This window comes from Hylobates moloch, unplaced genomic scaffold (assembly GCF_009828535.3).
Source record: "Hylobates moloch isolate HMO894 unplaced genomic scaffold, HMol_V3 SCAFFOLD_1, whole genome shotgun sequence".
Lineage (NCBI taxonomy): Eukaryota > Metazoa > Chordata > Mammalia > Primates > Hylobatidae > Hylobates > Hylobates moloch.
In genome coordinates this window covers 135,662,580-135,676,917 of record NW_026652276.1, presented here as the reverse complement: position 1 = coordinate 135,676,917, position 14,338 = coordinate 135,662,580, and the positions used below count along the sequence as shown (strand labels likewise).

The following is a 14,338-nucleotide window of genomic DNA, read 5'->3' as shown; positions in this document are numbered from 1 at the left end:
CTATACGCCAAACCTCTGTGAAATGAATTTACCTATATAACAAAGCTTCCTATGTATCCCTGAACCTAAAGTAAAAGTTAGAAAAACTGAAAACAGTTTTCTGCCAATATTTTTCAAAATGGTATGTCTTTGCTTTTTTGCATTTTCCTGACTTAGAAATATTGTATGGAAGATGAATCCTGAAAAGCTCTCATTTTACATTGATTCTTTCATTACTTTAAGAAGCATTTATTGAACATTAACCGTATCCCAGCAATATGGAGATATCCTGGAGTAGCTCTTATGTATAGAATATTCTGCTATACTCTCTAGTGGCTTGTTGACTACTCTGTATATCCATATTGATATATTTTTAGTTGTCCTATAAAAACACATGTACAATCATAATGACAGTTTTTATGGATTATTAAATTTGATTTGCAAATTGAGCACAATATCATTTTCATGGAAGTTTTTTAGGGAAGCAGATAAGTGTTTTAGTGTTTTTGAACTGCAGAATAGTTAATATCATTTGATTAGACATGGAACAAAACTTTGATTAGAGTCTTGTAAAATGCCAGAAAAATGGTCATAGCGATAAAAAAAAGTGAAGAAATAGAAGAGATTAGCCCATCTTTATATTTCTGCCTTTGTTGTAAAGCAATTTCTTAATTTATATTGATATGAAAATAACTGAAATATTCTGAGGTTAGCAACTAAATTGATACTGAGTTTTGCTTTGTAGGTGGATTGGACTCTAAATATTGGAGAGCAAGCCCTTGACATATGTATTGTCTCTTTCAATCAGTCAGCATCCTCTGTTTTTGTTCTTGGTGAGAGAAACTTTTTTTGCCTTAAGGATAATGGACAAATTCGATTCATGAAGAAGCTTGATTGGAGCCCAAGTTGTTTTCTGCCATATTGCTCAGGTGTGTAGAAAGATTTTCTTTTATCTCTTCCATATGTCAAGGCTATGTGATATACACCAGAAAAAGCCACACTCATACACATATTTTAAACCTACATGAAAACAGTTTAATACTGAATATGTAATGGAAATTTTAACTTTCAAAGTTTGAATAGAAGTTTGATATAAAGCACACATTTGGTCTTGTCAGTCATTTTACTTTGTACAAAATGACTTGTAAAATTGGCCTCTGGCATACATTAATACTTTCCATAATGTGGCTGTTCAAGATGCTTTCAAGAGAACATCAGACTCTTTTATAAGCACAATAGTAATGTCTAATAGGATGAATTATCTGTAGTGAATGCCTAGTAAATCATTAGCTTAAATGTGTTACATATTAATGAAATTCATGCTTTCTAGATGAAATGCAAAAATGTTGGCGATTATCTAGTTATAGCTTCCAAGACTGTAAAATGATTTCTTTCTTTTTTATACTGGTAAAGTTACAAAATAATGTTTTATTACGTAAAATTTTTATGTGTTAAAATCGAGGTGTTAGAATTAGTTTGTGCTATCAATTTCCTAAAAGAGATATACTTTTCCAAATGACTGTTTTCTTAGTGTCTGTTTTCTGTATCTTCAACTTACAGTTTCTGAAGGAACAATAAATACTTTGATTGGAAATCATAATAACATGTTGCATATTTATCAAGATGTGACACTGAAGTGGGCCACCCAACTTCCCCACATTCCTGTAGCAGTAAGAGTGGGCTGTTTGCAGTAAGTGATTTAATTTAACACAGTTTTTAAAGAGGATGTTTGTCAAGAAATTTTCTAGAAGTTCTATGAAATAATGGCAAGTGATTTTATTAAAACATTACTAGTGACATTGTAGTATGAATGTCAATAATAAAAGTAATTTAAAATATAACTTTTATTGGAAAGGAAGGATAATTAGTGCTATTAATCATTTTCATTTAATATTTCTAGCATGATATCCTTAGTAAATTAAAGGTAAAAACTGGTGAAGATATCAAGAAAATGGTTTACTTGATAGATTATTCTTTAGAATACAAAAATATTTCTTTTAGCATTTGATGAGTCCCTTTTAGAGAACATTTATTGATAGACTGTGACGATATTACACTGTTCATCATAATAAGGTCTCACCTTGTTTCAGACGTTTCATTAAGTCAAGTGATGCAGAATAGTTAATGTTCATGTGTTTACACAGTTTAGATTTTAAGTGGGGCTACTTTGTATTTAAATTGAAAAACAGAATTCATACTTTAACATTAAATTTACAAAATTAATCAAAAATGACAGAAATGAGCCATCTAAGTGAGTAATTTTTCTAGGTCATCAGTATAAAAACTGAGATGCCGATGAACTTTTTAGCATCTTAGATTATGTTTAGGAATTGAAAATATCAGCAAACATATAGAAACACAACTTTCCATAAAGCTTCATAGATTCTCAGATATATTCAGTTCTACTTATTTATAATATTTTATTGAGCATTTAAAGGCCATATGGGGCGGGGCACAGTGGCTCACGCCTGTAATCCCAGCTCTTTGGGAGGCCAAGGTGGTTGGATCATCTGAGGTCAGGAGTTCAAGACCAGCCTGGCCAACATGGTGAAACCCTGTCTCTACTAAAATACAAAAAATTAGCCAGGTGTGGCGGTGTGTGCATGTAGTCCCAGCTACTCGGGAGGCTGAGGCAGGAGAATTGCTTGAACCCAGGAGGCAGAGGTCACAGTGAGCCGAGATCACACCACTGCACTCCAGCCTGGGTGACAGAGCGAGACTGTGTCTCCAAAAAAAAAAAAAAAAGCCATCTGTAGAATTCTTCAGTGACACCTATAGTTTCTCATCAGGATGGAGTTGTTCTCTCCTATTAAGGGCTTGAGTGTAATATTATTGTTGAAGCTCAATGAAGGGTATTCATGTTTGCATCAATGTTTTATCTAAAGCCTGAATTTTAGAAAAATGGAAACAGTGTTTTGAAAACATTGAATATTTTAAAAAGTTGCTTTCTTATGTTTTATGAGAAAAAAACATATAATTCTAATTGCTATGCACTTAACACAAGTTATAGTTATTTTGTGTCTGAAAAATAATTTAAAAATTTTGAGATTGGCTTTTGCAATGTCCATCACATGGTCTTTTTAAATTTAACAGAATATTGATACTCACCAGACATTTTGTATCAGATTTACTTAGAAGGATTTAGAAGAGGAAAAACATCTTGCCAGCAGGGCAATATCAAGTATTTCACTTCTGGAAGAGTAATTCTTGCAGGAGTCTATATATCCATCCAAAGCTCTTCTCCTTGGTCTCTTAAGTGACAGTTCAGTTGCAAAAAGACAGATCCACACTGGTGGGTATGGGTCTCATTTTGACTTATAATCTTCATGTCTTTCAGGAGCCAATATCTTGAAATACTTAAAAATTATTGGAGTTTTGGTGTATATTTTGAGCACAAGAGAATGATGGGTAGAAAGACCTTATTGAGAACATTTAGTTGAAATAAATATATTTTTACACATACATTATGTGCAAGGGATGTACCCATTTCAGGAGTCACCATACTGAGGGAAGTGCAAAGGTATGGCTTCTCAGCAGATACTTATTGTTAATTTATAGTTTTTGGTCTAGATGCAACTTATGAGTTAAGGGTCAATAATAACTGAAATATTATGAGTAACACACCAGATTTTCATTTGGTGTGCATCATGATGCTTATGTTCAAAAGTAGCCTGTCATTTTATTTTAGGTACCTGTGAGTGAACCTTCCTATTTCTCATAGCTTTTGCAAGATGACAGTTATAAACAATTAAATCCAAATATTGGCATTAGTATTTTCCATAATTAATATATAAAAATAAATTCTAACTGTTTAACTGAAGATTTTTCTTTTCTTACATATAATTTAACACAAAGCATAGCATTAGACTGTGTTTGAAAGAATTCCATTGTAATTTCTATTAGAGTTTTTTTCTTCTTCAGTAAACTTTAATTAATGCATCAAAAAGAAAATAAAGATTGTAAAACACTAGACTCAATTAACATAAAGTTTAGGAAGGTTTTCTGCCCTCACCACAATTGTAAGCTGTATGCTACAGTTATTTAAATACCTTTTATCATAGTCACATCTTAAATCTTATTACTTATCTATACTGAAGCAGTAAATGGACAATTTCAAAAATGATCATAAGTACAGAACACCACAACTATATTTTAATCACTTGCAAAAAAGGCCGTGGACCATGGGGAGAGCACTCAGCTCTTAGCTCATGCTGTGGTTTAGGTTATTAACCACAAAAGATAAGGGAGCTTCCAGTTTTGCTCTTTGGCTGTCAGATCATTTACAGGGGGGAAGTTGGAATAGTAGCTGGTGTTACAGATACCCTACACAATGCAAGGCTAGTGAACACCAATATCTAGTCATCTGGCAAAAAAAGAAAAAAGAAAAAAACAGCATAAACTAGCAAGAGCATCTGCAGCCAACTGCAGGCTAATGTCACATCTTTTCTCAAGGCTCTATCCTGGGTATGTGAATGAAAAGCCCTGCTTTCGTCCTGATCAACAACAGCCTTCCTGTGAGGAAGATACTTCCTTGCCACATGAGCGCTGGTGGGCTTCTCACCTTTGCAAGCAGTCCATAGGTGTGGTGGTTCCCAAAATGTGGCTTTTGCCATTCACCATGCTGCCCTCACTCCCTCACCTCATGGGCCACAAGAGGGTGGAAGAGCCAGGCAGATCTAAGCTGATGTCCCAGAAGGGGTCTATGATGGTGGAGACTCTATAGCAGACTTGGCAGGTGATGTCCAACTGCAGCCCACCTGTGAAGATCCATTCTATGATGTAGTTGTGGTAGTTGGCCTTCTTCCCATTGTCATCACCTGGGGACAGACTGTGGCTCTGGGATTAGTGTCGGTAAGCCACAAAGACAGCAAATGTCTAAGGGAAGAATATGTTTACCCTGCAGAGGCCTGAGGAAGCTAGCACTGACACTTTACAAGGCCATGTGAGGATGCTCATCATTTCATTAGAGGGTCTTGCTGTTATTTAATGTGAGGAGAAATCATAGCACTTGGATTTTCAATGCTCCTCTTTTTCTCCTTCCCTAAGAACAGCCCCACATTTTTTATCTTGCCAACAAAGCATATCTAATGCCCAATAGCTGAGTACATAGTTGGTTCCTTTTTTATATGAGGAACAATTGAATAAATATTTTCCTGCAGACAGCTGAAAATACTGTGGGCCAGATACTGTAACCCCAGACAGGTTCTTTCTGCCTGTTGCACAAACAAAATCAATTCACGGTATTTCAGTAGAGAAAGAGTTTAATTGATGCAAGGCCAGCCACACCACACTGAAGATAGATTTATTACTTAAATCAATCTCATTGAAGGCTCATAGGTTATGGGTTTTTCAAAAGTTCTTTGGGGGAAGAGTTTGGGGTGGCTAGGCAATGGGTGCTTGCTGCTAATTGTTTGGAAGGTGCAATCATAGGGGTGTGGGAAATGATCCTGTTGCATGCTGAATCACTTCTGGGAGCAGTTGGTGGGTCCAGGTGGAACCATCATGGGTTTCAGAAATGCAAAAAACCTGTAAAGATCTCTTACAAGGCCACTGTTAGGTTCTGCTACAGTGATGTTATCTGTAGGAGTATTGGGGAAGTTGCATATCTTGTGACCTCTGGAATAATGGCTGGCAATTGTTTTTGTCTACACCTTAGCAAAATTCAGGCTCCTCTATCCTCCTAGCCTGGTGTTCTCTCATTAGCTTTACAAAGACAGTTGAGTTTTGAGGAAGGGCTATTTTTACTTAAACTATAAACTAAATGTCTCCCAAAGCTAGCCTAGCCTAAGCCTAGGAATAATTAAGGGAGCTTGAAGGTTAGAGGCTAGAGGGGTGTAGGCTAGATCATGTCTCCCCCACTGCCATAATTTTCTCACTGTGATAATTTTTGCAAAGCCTGTTTCACTTTCGCCCTTTGAGTTTCAGCATGCCTCATTCCTGAGGTGTAAGCTATGATATGGGAAAAGGGTGAGGACTGCTCTAACTTTCTTCCTACTGACAGGGGGCATAGTTGGGGTATGGGTTGCCCCTAGGGTAAGAGGAGTGGAACTGCTTTGCATGTATTCATAGGTGCCTGATTGGGCTTCTAAGGCTTATATGACAAAGACGTTAATATTCTTACCCACAGTTTTAGCATAGTACTTAAGTGAACTGCAGACTATAGGATAATGAGTAGATTGTTAGAAATACAGATTCACATAAATAGGAAACAGCAAATTTGAATATACCATCCCATATCTTTTTAATTTCCTAGTCCTGAGACTAGATGAGTTCAGCTGAACAGCTGTTTCCTGTATCAGGAGGTGGCATTGCAGATGGGCTAGGCCTTTGTATGTGATGAAGGCAAACAGATTTTTTAATAACAGGCATTTCAGACAGGTTCCAGGACTATTTCTTCACTGTAATTAGATCTCTGCCCTATGGGTCGACAGTGCCTCACCAGCAGGTACAGTGCCAGAGATGACCTTCAGTAGAAATAGGCAGTTGCCAGAGCTCACCTCTAGGTCTGTTATACTGGAGGAGGCTGATGAACCACGGGCAGATATTTGCAAGGGTGGATCCTGGATAAGCCCCCAAATTTGTAACTGCCTGACGAGTTCTTCCTGCTCACTGTACAAACAAAATTAATTCATGACATTGCAGTAGAGAGAGCATTTAATTGATGCACATCTAGCCATACCATGTGGGAGAGAGAGTTATTACTCAAATCAATATCATAATCTGTTAGAATTTTAAAGGTAATTATTACTAGCTTAGCTATAGCTTATCTGTTTATTTATTTTTAGAGACAGGGTCTTGCTCTGTTGCTCAGGCTGGAATGCACTGGCATGATCATAGCTCACTTCAGCCTTGAACTTCTGCTTCCTGTCTCAGCCTCCTGAGTAGCTACAACTATGGGCACATGCCACCATTCCTGGCTAATTTTTTCGTATTTTTTAGAGATGAGGACTCACCATGTTGCCCAGGCTGGTCTTGAACTTATGGCCTCAAGTGATCCTCCCACTTTGGCCTCCCCAAGTGCTGGAATTATGGGTATGAGCCACAGTGCTCAGCCCACATATTTATATTAGGAAGTTATTTGAAATTGAGAGTACTGAAATAATTTTTCTCTTGCTTTTTATTACCTTTAGGGTTAAAGCTTTTTGGTAGAAGCTTCCTTGGCTGAATGTGTTTATTTATGAAGGAAGTTGCTGCTTTTTAAATATGTTTCTTTTCAGTGAATAAGAAATGTTGGATTTCGATCAAGTTGATGCAATTACACTTAATAACAGCATTTTGCTCAGAGTCTAAGATGTTTTTTTTCTTTCCACTCCCACCTACTTGGCAGCTTTAGTCCTCTCTACCTTGTTTATTACATACCAGTTCCAATTCTGTCTGTGTTTTCTTCTTTGTTTTCAGATTAAATCTCATTCTCAATTAAATTGTTTTTTATTTAATTATTTTCAATTTTTGTAGGTCAGACTATTGGAAATTGAAATCAACACACAGGTTACAGAATCAGAAGAGCCCAGCATCTTACTTCTGCTGTGGTCAGTTTCTCAAGTGGCAAATAAAGATCATCATTTATCAGTAATGTTACTGTCTCTGGAGATATCAAATAAATATATCTACAAGTGGAAGTCCGTTTGAATGAAACTTCACAGAGATGAGAACAGTTCTAAACTTTGCTGGCAGCTCACAGCAAGCTTTAAAATCTTATTGCAGCTCATTTTTTGTTCGAACAATTTGGTCTAGTACTTCAATGTTTTTCTTCCTAGGCTAGGTCCACAATAGTCACTTATTTTAAGTTTGTTACTTAACAGTTTCTTCTTTGTAAAAAATTTCCTAGCTTACTTAATTTTTTTTAAACATGTATTTTAGATACAGCAGATACAAGTGCAAGTTTGTTACATGGGTATATTGCGTGATGCTGAGGTTTGGGGTACAGATTCTGTCACCTGCGTAGTTAGCATAGTACCCAATTAGTAGGTGTTCCACCCACAGCCACTCCCTCCCTCCCCACTCTTGTAGTCCACAGTGTCTGTTGTTCCCATGTTTATGTCCATGTGTGCTCAGTAATACTTTGTTCTTTATCTTTCATTGATATAATATTGTTGACCAGAATGTTTCCCCCATATCTTTTCTGGATTTTCATATTTCTATTTCGAGACATAGCTTAAGTCACATAAATAAGCCTTTCCTGCTTATCATGGTCTCCCTCTTCTCTGAATTTCTATCACATTTATAATTATGTTGGTGAACTACTATTTGACTTTCCTCTCTCCAACTAGATAATACATTCCATTTTACTTTTGCATGTCACACTGAATAATCAATGAGAAAGATGAACATATGACATATGCTTCCTAAATACTTAAAAGTCATTGTGGTTTTTATGTGTCAGGGGAACAGCTGTGGCTCTAAAGACCTTATAAGATCTCTTAGTTGAAAAACTTTTTTAAAATATGAAAAAACAGACTCATAGAGGGAAGAAGGATTTTTTCTTGAAACCAAATTTATTAGCAAAATATTTTTGCAGAAGAACTTTGAACTTTAGAACTTTGGATGGACTTAGTCCTTTATTCTGTTAACTAGTATATGGCCTGTTTTTTAGAACTAGCTTTGGAGTGCAAATCTGAGTTATTACCAGAATAAAAAAAGAGAAATATCTCTATATCTCTGTTTCCCAGAGGAAAAAGTTTATATTTTCTTAGTTGCTTACTGTAATATAAAAAGGAAATGGGAAAAAGTGATTTTTTTTGATAACATAAGATTTATATGCTACTAAGCTCTTTGTAGAAGAACTTAGAACTTTGGGCTTCAGAACTTTGGGTGGACTTAGTCCTTTATTCTATTAAGTAGTATATGACCTGTATTTCAGAACTAGCTTTGGAGCACAAATCGGAGTTATCATGAGAATAAAAAAAGAGTGTAAATATATAACTCTTAGGGTATAGGATAATGTTGGGTGACTTAAAATTGGAATCAAAAGGAAATGCAAGAATTAGCAATTTTTATTGCTTGCTATGCACTAGCATCATTTCATCATTAGACTCTTAATTTCTACAAAGAGCTACATTGGTAGCTTATTCAAAACTTTCTAAGTCTTTAACACATCAGGTTTAACATTTTAAAAACCTTAGTAAATCCCCTACATCTTAAGAAAAAAGATTTAGGAGAGTGATGGTGCATGTTTACATTTCTAGATAACGGTATTAATTGAAATTACTAAAAATTGGGTTGAAAAGTAAAATAGATGAATAGTCATATCATTTAAGTCATTTTTGGAATTCTAACTTGAAATTTGTAAGTAAATTAAGTCTCACCTGATAAAATATATCTTTAACTCTAGGTTATCTGATCAACAGAACCTGCCAGTTAACAGATTGTGGGGGTTCCCAGATATTCTAAAATGTGGAACTGTATTCAGTGGTTTTCCTGCCTTTAAATAGAGAAAATCTGCTGAGTTTTGTTCACTAAACAGTTTACTATTTAAAATAAGTGTAAAATAAAAGAATTGCTACCTGCTTTATTGATGTGCTAAAAAAAAGGATAGATACCCATATAATGTTTTGTGTGTGTAATATTTAAGACTATACAAGAAAACTGAATTTACGGTTAAAATGTTATTGTTTTGAGAGAGGAGAAAGGAAGAAACAAGTCAGGCAGGCAGTTAGGGTGGGTCCTCGCTTAAATTGTTTCAAACAATAAAACAGCCTGAAAAATCAAGCTTTGGGCACAGATAAGGGAACTTGCACAGCGGGGCTTGCCTAAGACATGCCCACAGCTGCACAGATAAGAAAGGCTACACAGGTGACTTGCCCAGACATGCCCGCAATGGAAAATTCTGTCTCCTAAAACATGTACAGTAAGGGGAACAAAGCAATATGGATTAACTCAAGCTAAGGACCCACATGCACACTAGGAGGATGGGGTGGAGCTACCAGAAATTCCGAGCCTTATGCAGTTATGCAACCCAGCCCTACTTTGGTTTCTTATAAAAGCCTTTACATTCAACTGTAAAAATGGCAACTCTTTTCCAGGCTTCCTGTTCATGGCGGAGAGCTTTCTTCTTTTGCTTATTAAACTTTTGCTCTAACCTCACTCTTTTTGTGTCCACACTACTTAATTCTCTTGGTTGTGAGACAAAAAACTCTGGGTGATACCTCACAATGAGAGACTGCTACATTGTGGTGCATTGGCAAGACTGTAACAGTTTCAATCAAGTAGAAGATGACAAAATGTTATTATGGGAATTCATTAGTGTTGAATAATGTAACATGATGAACTATGTTCTATTAATAATTAGCACTTATGTTCTAATCTTGAAACAACTTGGCTAGATAAAAGCTTTGCTTAGTGAAGAAAGACTTATTACCCCTTTTCCTCTTGTGTTTCATCAAAAAATTACCTTTTATCTTCAAATGTTCTCAAGCAAGAATATTTTTATATTTGCTGATAGTTAGCATGAAGTATATATTATGAAGATGTTTTATGAGCATACATTTATTGGCCAATGAGTAACATGTTATTTCCTAATAACACTGTTCTAAGAGTTCATATGATGATAATAGCAATTTGTATCATTATGTGCTAGGCAATATTCTGAATTCTTTGGACATATTAACATATTTAATTCTAAAACAGTTACTATTATTCCTATTATTGTTATCCTCATTTTATAGATGATGTAACTGAGGCATAGAGAGATCGAATAACATGCCCGAGCTCATGAGAAAACATGTAAACAGCTAATTAAAGCCTAAGTGAGTTGGTGTTACAATATAGAAAAGCAGAATACGGTAGGTCCATTCAGAGTATTTGTCCACCATATTGCTAGAAGTCCCAACAATTTTTGCTTTTACTGAAAAACTCTGATGCATTTCCCTTCTCTAAGATAATTGCTTCCCTTTCACATTAGTGCTATCCAATATTCTATCTAACAAGACGTATGTTATTTAGAGTTGTTAGGGTAAACACCCGGAAAAACCAGAAAGCAGAAGCCTAAAACAAAAGTTATTACTTTTGGAGTGTGGAACTGAGGGATGGAAGGGCCTGGATGAGTTCCTTAAATATCTTTTAGAAAGTCTCAGGCATTCTAAAAATCAACTTGAGTCTTTGGAAAACTAATGATGCAGCCAAGTCTCTTTCATTTAAATCTAAAATAGTTTAGATGCATTAGATTTAAACATAAATTATTTGGAATGAATAAAAAATGAAAGATAAATTATTAAGGATTTTAAGGACAATCTTATGTAAAACTGTTTTTTCTTTTTATTTGAGAGAAAAGTTATGGCTTGTATATTAGAAATTACTAGTATTTCAGTAGTCAAAATACAGGGAAAAAAATGGTAGTGTTTGCATTTCAGATGCAACATTTCGTATACTACTTTTATCTTTAACTTATATATTTCCATTTCTCTCATCTTCTTATTCCATCTTGTTACCTTCAAATTTTAAATGGGTAGTTACAATTCATATTAATTGAACATTTAAAAATTTTCTTGGGGCCAGGTATGGTGGCTCACTCCTGTAATCCTAGCACTTTGGGAGGACAAGGTGGGCAGATCACGAGGTCAAGAGATCAGGACCATCCTGGCCAACATGGTGAAACCCTGTCTCTACTAAAAATACACAAATTAGCTAGGCGTGGTGGCACGTGCCTGTAGTCCCAGCTACTTGGGAGGCTGAGGCAGGGGAATCACTTGAACCTGGGAGGCGGAGGTTGCAGTGAGCCGAGATTGCACCACTGCACTCCAGCCTGGTGACAGAGAGAGACTCCATCTCAAAAAAAAGGAAAAAAATTTTTTTTGGAAGGAAATTATTTTGAATTGGAATATCTACAGTTCGCATTTAGGAATGAATGTTGCAATAACTTCAAGCATTTAGCAATGTAAAAATTCTGCTTTTTGCCTTTTATAAAACTTTACTAATGATGGAGCAAGCAGATGTATCTGTTAAGGTCCTATAGTTAGATTTAGAACTCCACTTTCCAAAACCTTAGCAATGTGCATACCATGTGAATGCAGCATGGGGCTGGTGTGTAAGTGAGCAAGCAGCTGCAACACAGTTTATATGGAGACAATATCCAGAGTACTTAAAATTTAAGTCAAATATATGAAAAATTAAAACACAGTCACATGGGGAATAATAGAGGGATGCAGTTCAAAAGTTATCTCACTGCTTTTCAATATCTGCAGGCTTCCAGATGGTAGGAAATGCTTTGTTCTTCCCTTCAACCCATCTATTGTTCCTTAGTGTAATGACATCACTGCAACTACTGCAGCCATTAAAGCATCATCATTAAAAAAGGCAAAATTTAGAACTTTTTACAGAGTTTTATTAAAGAAAACTACAAGTTTGTGAAATGATTCGCTCTTTAAATTTTTTTAAATTTTTTAGTGTGTGTAGCATGGTGATATGATAGAAGTAATGCCCAGGCAGACATACCCTAAGATTAGAACAGAATTCTCAGTATTTGTGTTGGTATAGAAATTTTTTTTATGACTTAGAATTAAACATAGAGATTTCTTTATGTATCATTGAAATGAATTACTTATTAAGTAAGGAGTATAGTTATACATAGGTGATCCATTAAACCTGTATATTTGCTTTATTCCTTTGTGTCCAGACTGTTACATCTTTGCCAGAAATGGAAATGTGTATTGCTGTTTCCTACTCAAAAATTACTTTAAAGAAAAAAGTATTATTTATGCTAATTTCAGTTCAGTAAATATACCATTTTTGTAGTTAAAAAATTTAAAATAGGGTACAAAGCAAAATAAAGTTCTCTTTAAATAATATGAAATATCATAAAATAATTTTTATTTATTTGTGCCTGCCTCACAGCAGACCTTATAAATACTATTTGTTTCTGTTTTGATATTTTTATCAGATAGAATTTGTGTTTACTAGCATAGAATTTAGATAGTAAATTCTTTACTTTTAATCAATGAAATCACAGTTCTCATAGTAATTTTGGATCAATTATTGATCTTAACTCTTTTTTATTTCTTTATTCCTTAATTAGTTAGTGTCTAAAAACTGTTCTCTTAAGAAAAGTTAAAGTTTTGTTAAAATCACAATAATTTTTGTCCAGGTTACCTTTGCTTATTTTTTATTTATTTATTTTTTTGCCATTTCTTTATTATTATTATTATTATTATTATACTTTAAGTTTTAGGGTACATGTGCACAATGTGCAGGTTTGTTACATATGTATCCATGTGCCATGTTGTTTTGCTGCACCCATTAACTCGTCATTTAGCATTAGGTATATCTCCTAATGCTGTCCCTCCCCCCTCCTGCCACCCCACAACAGTGCCCGGAGTGTGATGTTCCCTTTCCTATGTCCATGTGTTCTCATTGTTCAACTCCCACCTATAAGTGAGAACATGTGGTGTTTGGTTTTTTGTCATTGCGATAGTTTACTGAGAATGATGGTTTCCAGTTTCATCCCTGTCCCTACAAAGGACATGAACTCATCATTTTTTATGGCTGCATAGTATTCCATGGTGTATATGTGCCACATTTTCTTAATCCAGTCTATCACTGTTGGACATTTGGGTTGGTTCCAAGTCTTTGCTATTGTGAATAGTGCCGCAATAACGAGTGCATATGTCTTTATAGCAGCATGATTTATAGTCCTTTGGGTATATACCCAGTAATGGGATGGCTGGGTCAAATGGTATTTCTAGTTCTAGATCTCTGAGGAATCGCCACACTGACTTCCACAATGGTTGAACTAGTTTACAGTCCCACCAACAGTGTAAAAGTGTTCCTATTTCTCCACATCCTCTCCAGCACCTGTTGTTTCCTGACTTTTTAATGATGGCCATTCTAACTGGTGTGAGATGGTATCTCATTGTGATTTTGATTTGCATTTCTCTGATGGCCAGTGATGATGATCATTTTTTTATGTGTTTTTTGGCTGCATAAATGTCTTCTTTTGAGAAGTGTCTGTTCATGTCCTTCGCCCACTTTTTGATGCGGTTGTTTTTTTCTTGTAAATTTGTTTGAGTTCATTGTAGATTCTGGATATTAGCCCTTTGTCAGATGAGTAGGTTGCAAAAATTTTCTCCCATTTTGTAGGTTGCCTGTTCACTCTGATGGTAGTTTCTTTTGCTGTGCAGAAGCTCTTTAGTTTAATGAGATCCCATTTGTCGATTTTGGCTTTTGTTGCCATTGCTTTTGGTGTTTTAGACATGAAGTCCTTGCCCACGCCTATGTCCTGAATGGTATTGCCTAGGTTTTCTTGTAGGATTTTAATGGTTTTAGGTGTAACATGTAAGTCTTTAATCCATCTTGAATTAATTTTTGTATAAGGTGTAAGGAAGGGGTCCAGTTTCAGCTTTCTACATATGGCTAGCCAGTTTTCCCA

The 14,338-nt window shown here is 35.4% G+C and overlaps 1 protein-coding gene across 6 annotated transcripts in view; it reads left to right on the top strand.

Annotated features, from left to right (window-relative positions):
* Positions 1-14,338, top strand: part of BBS9 (Bardet-Biedl syndrome 9) — a 547,551-nt gene that overhangs the window by 173,539 nt on the left and 359,674 nt on the right. For all 6 annotated transcript variants that reach the window (XM_058445811.1, XM_058445798.1, XM_032758349.2 and 3 more), the window contains 2 exons: positions 725-908; positions 1,540-1,669. In XM_058445811.1, the coding sequence (XP_058301794.1) occupies positions 725-908; positions 1,540-1,669 (314 nt within the window). The remainder of the gene's footprint in view (positions 1-724; positions 909-1,539; positions 1,670-14,338) is intronic.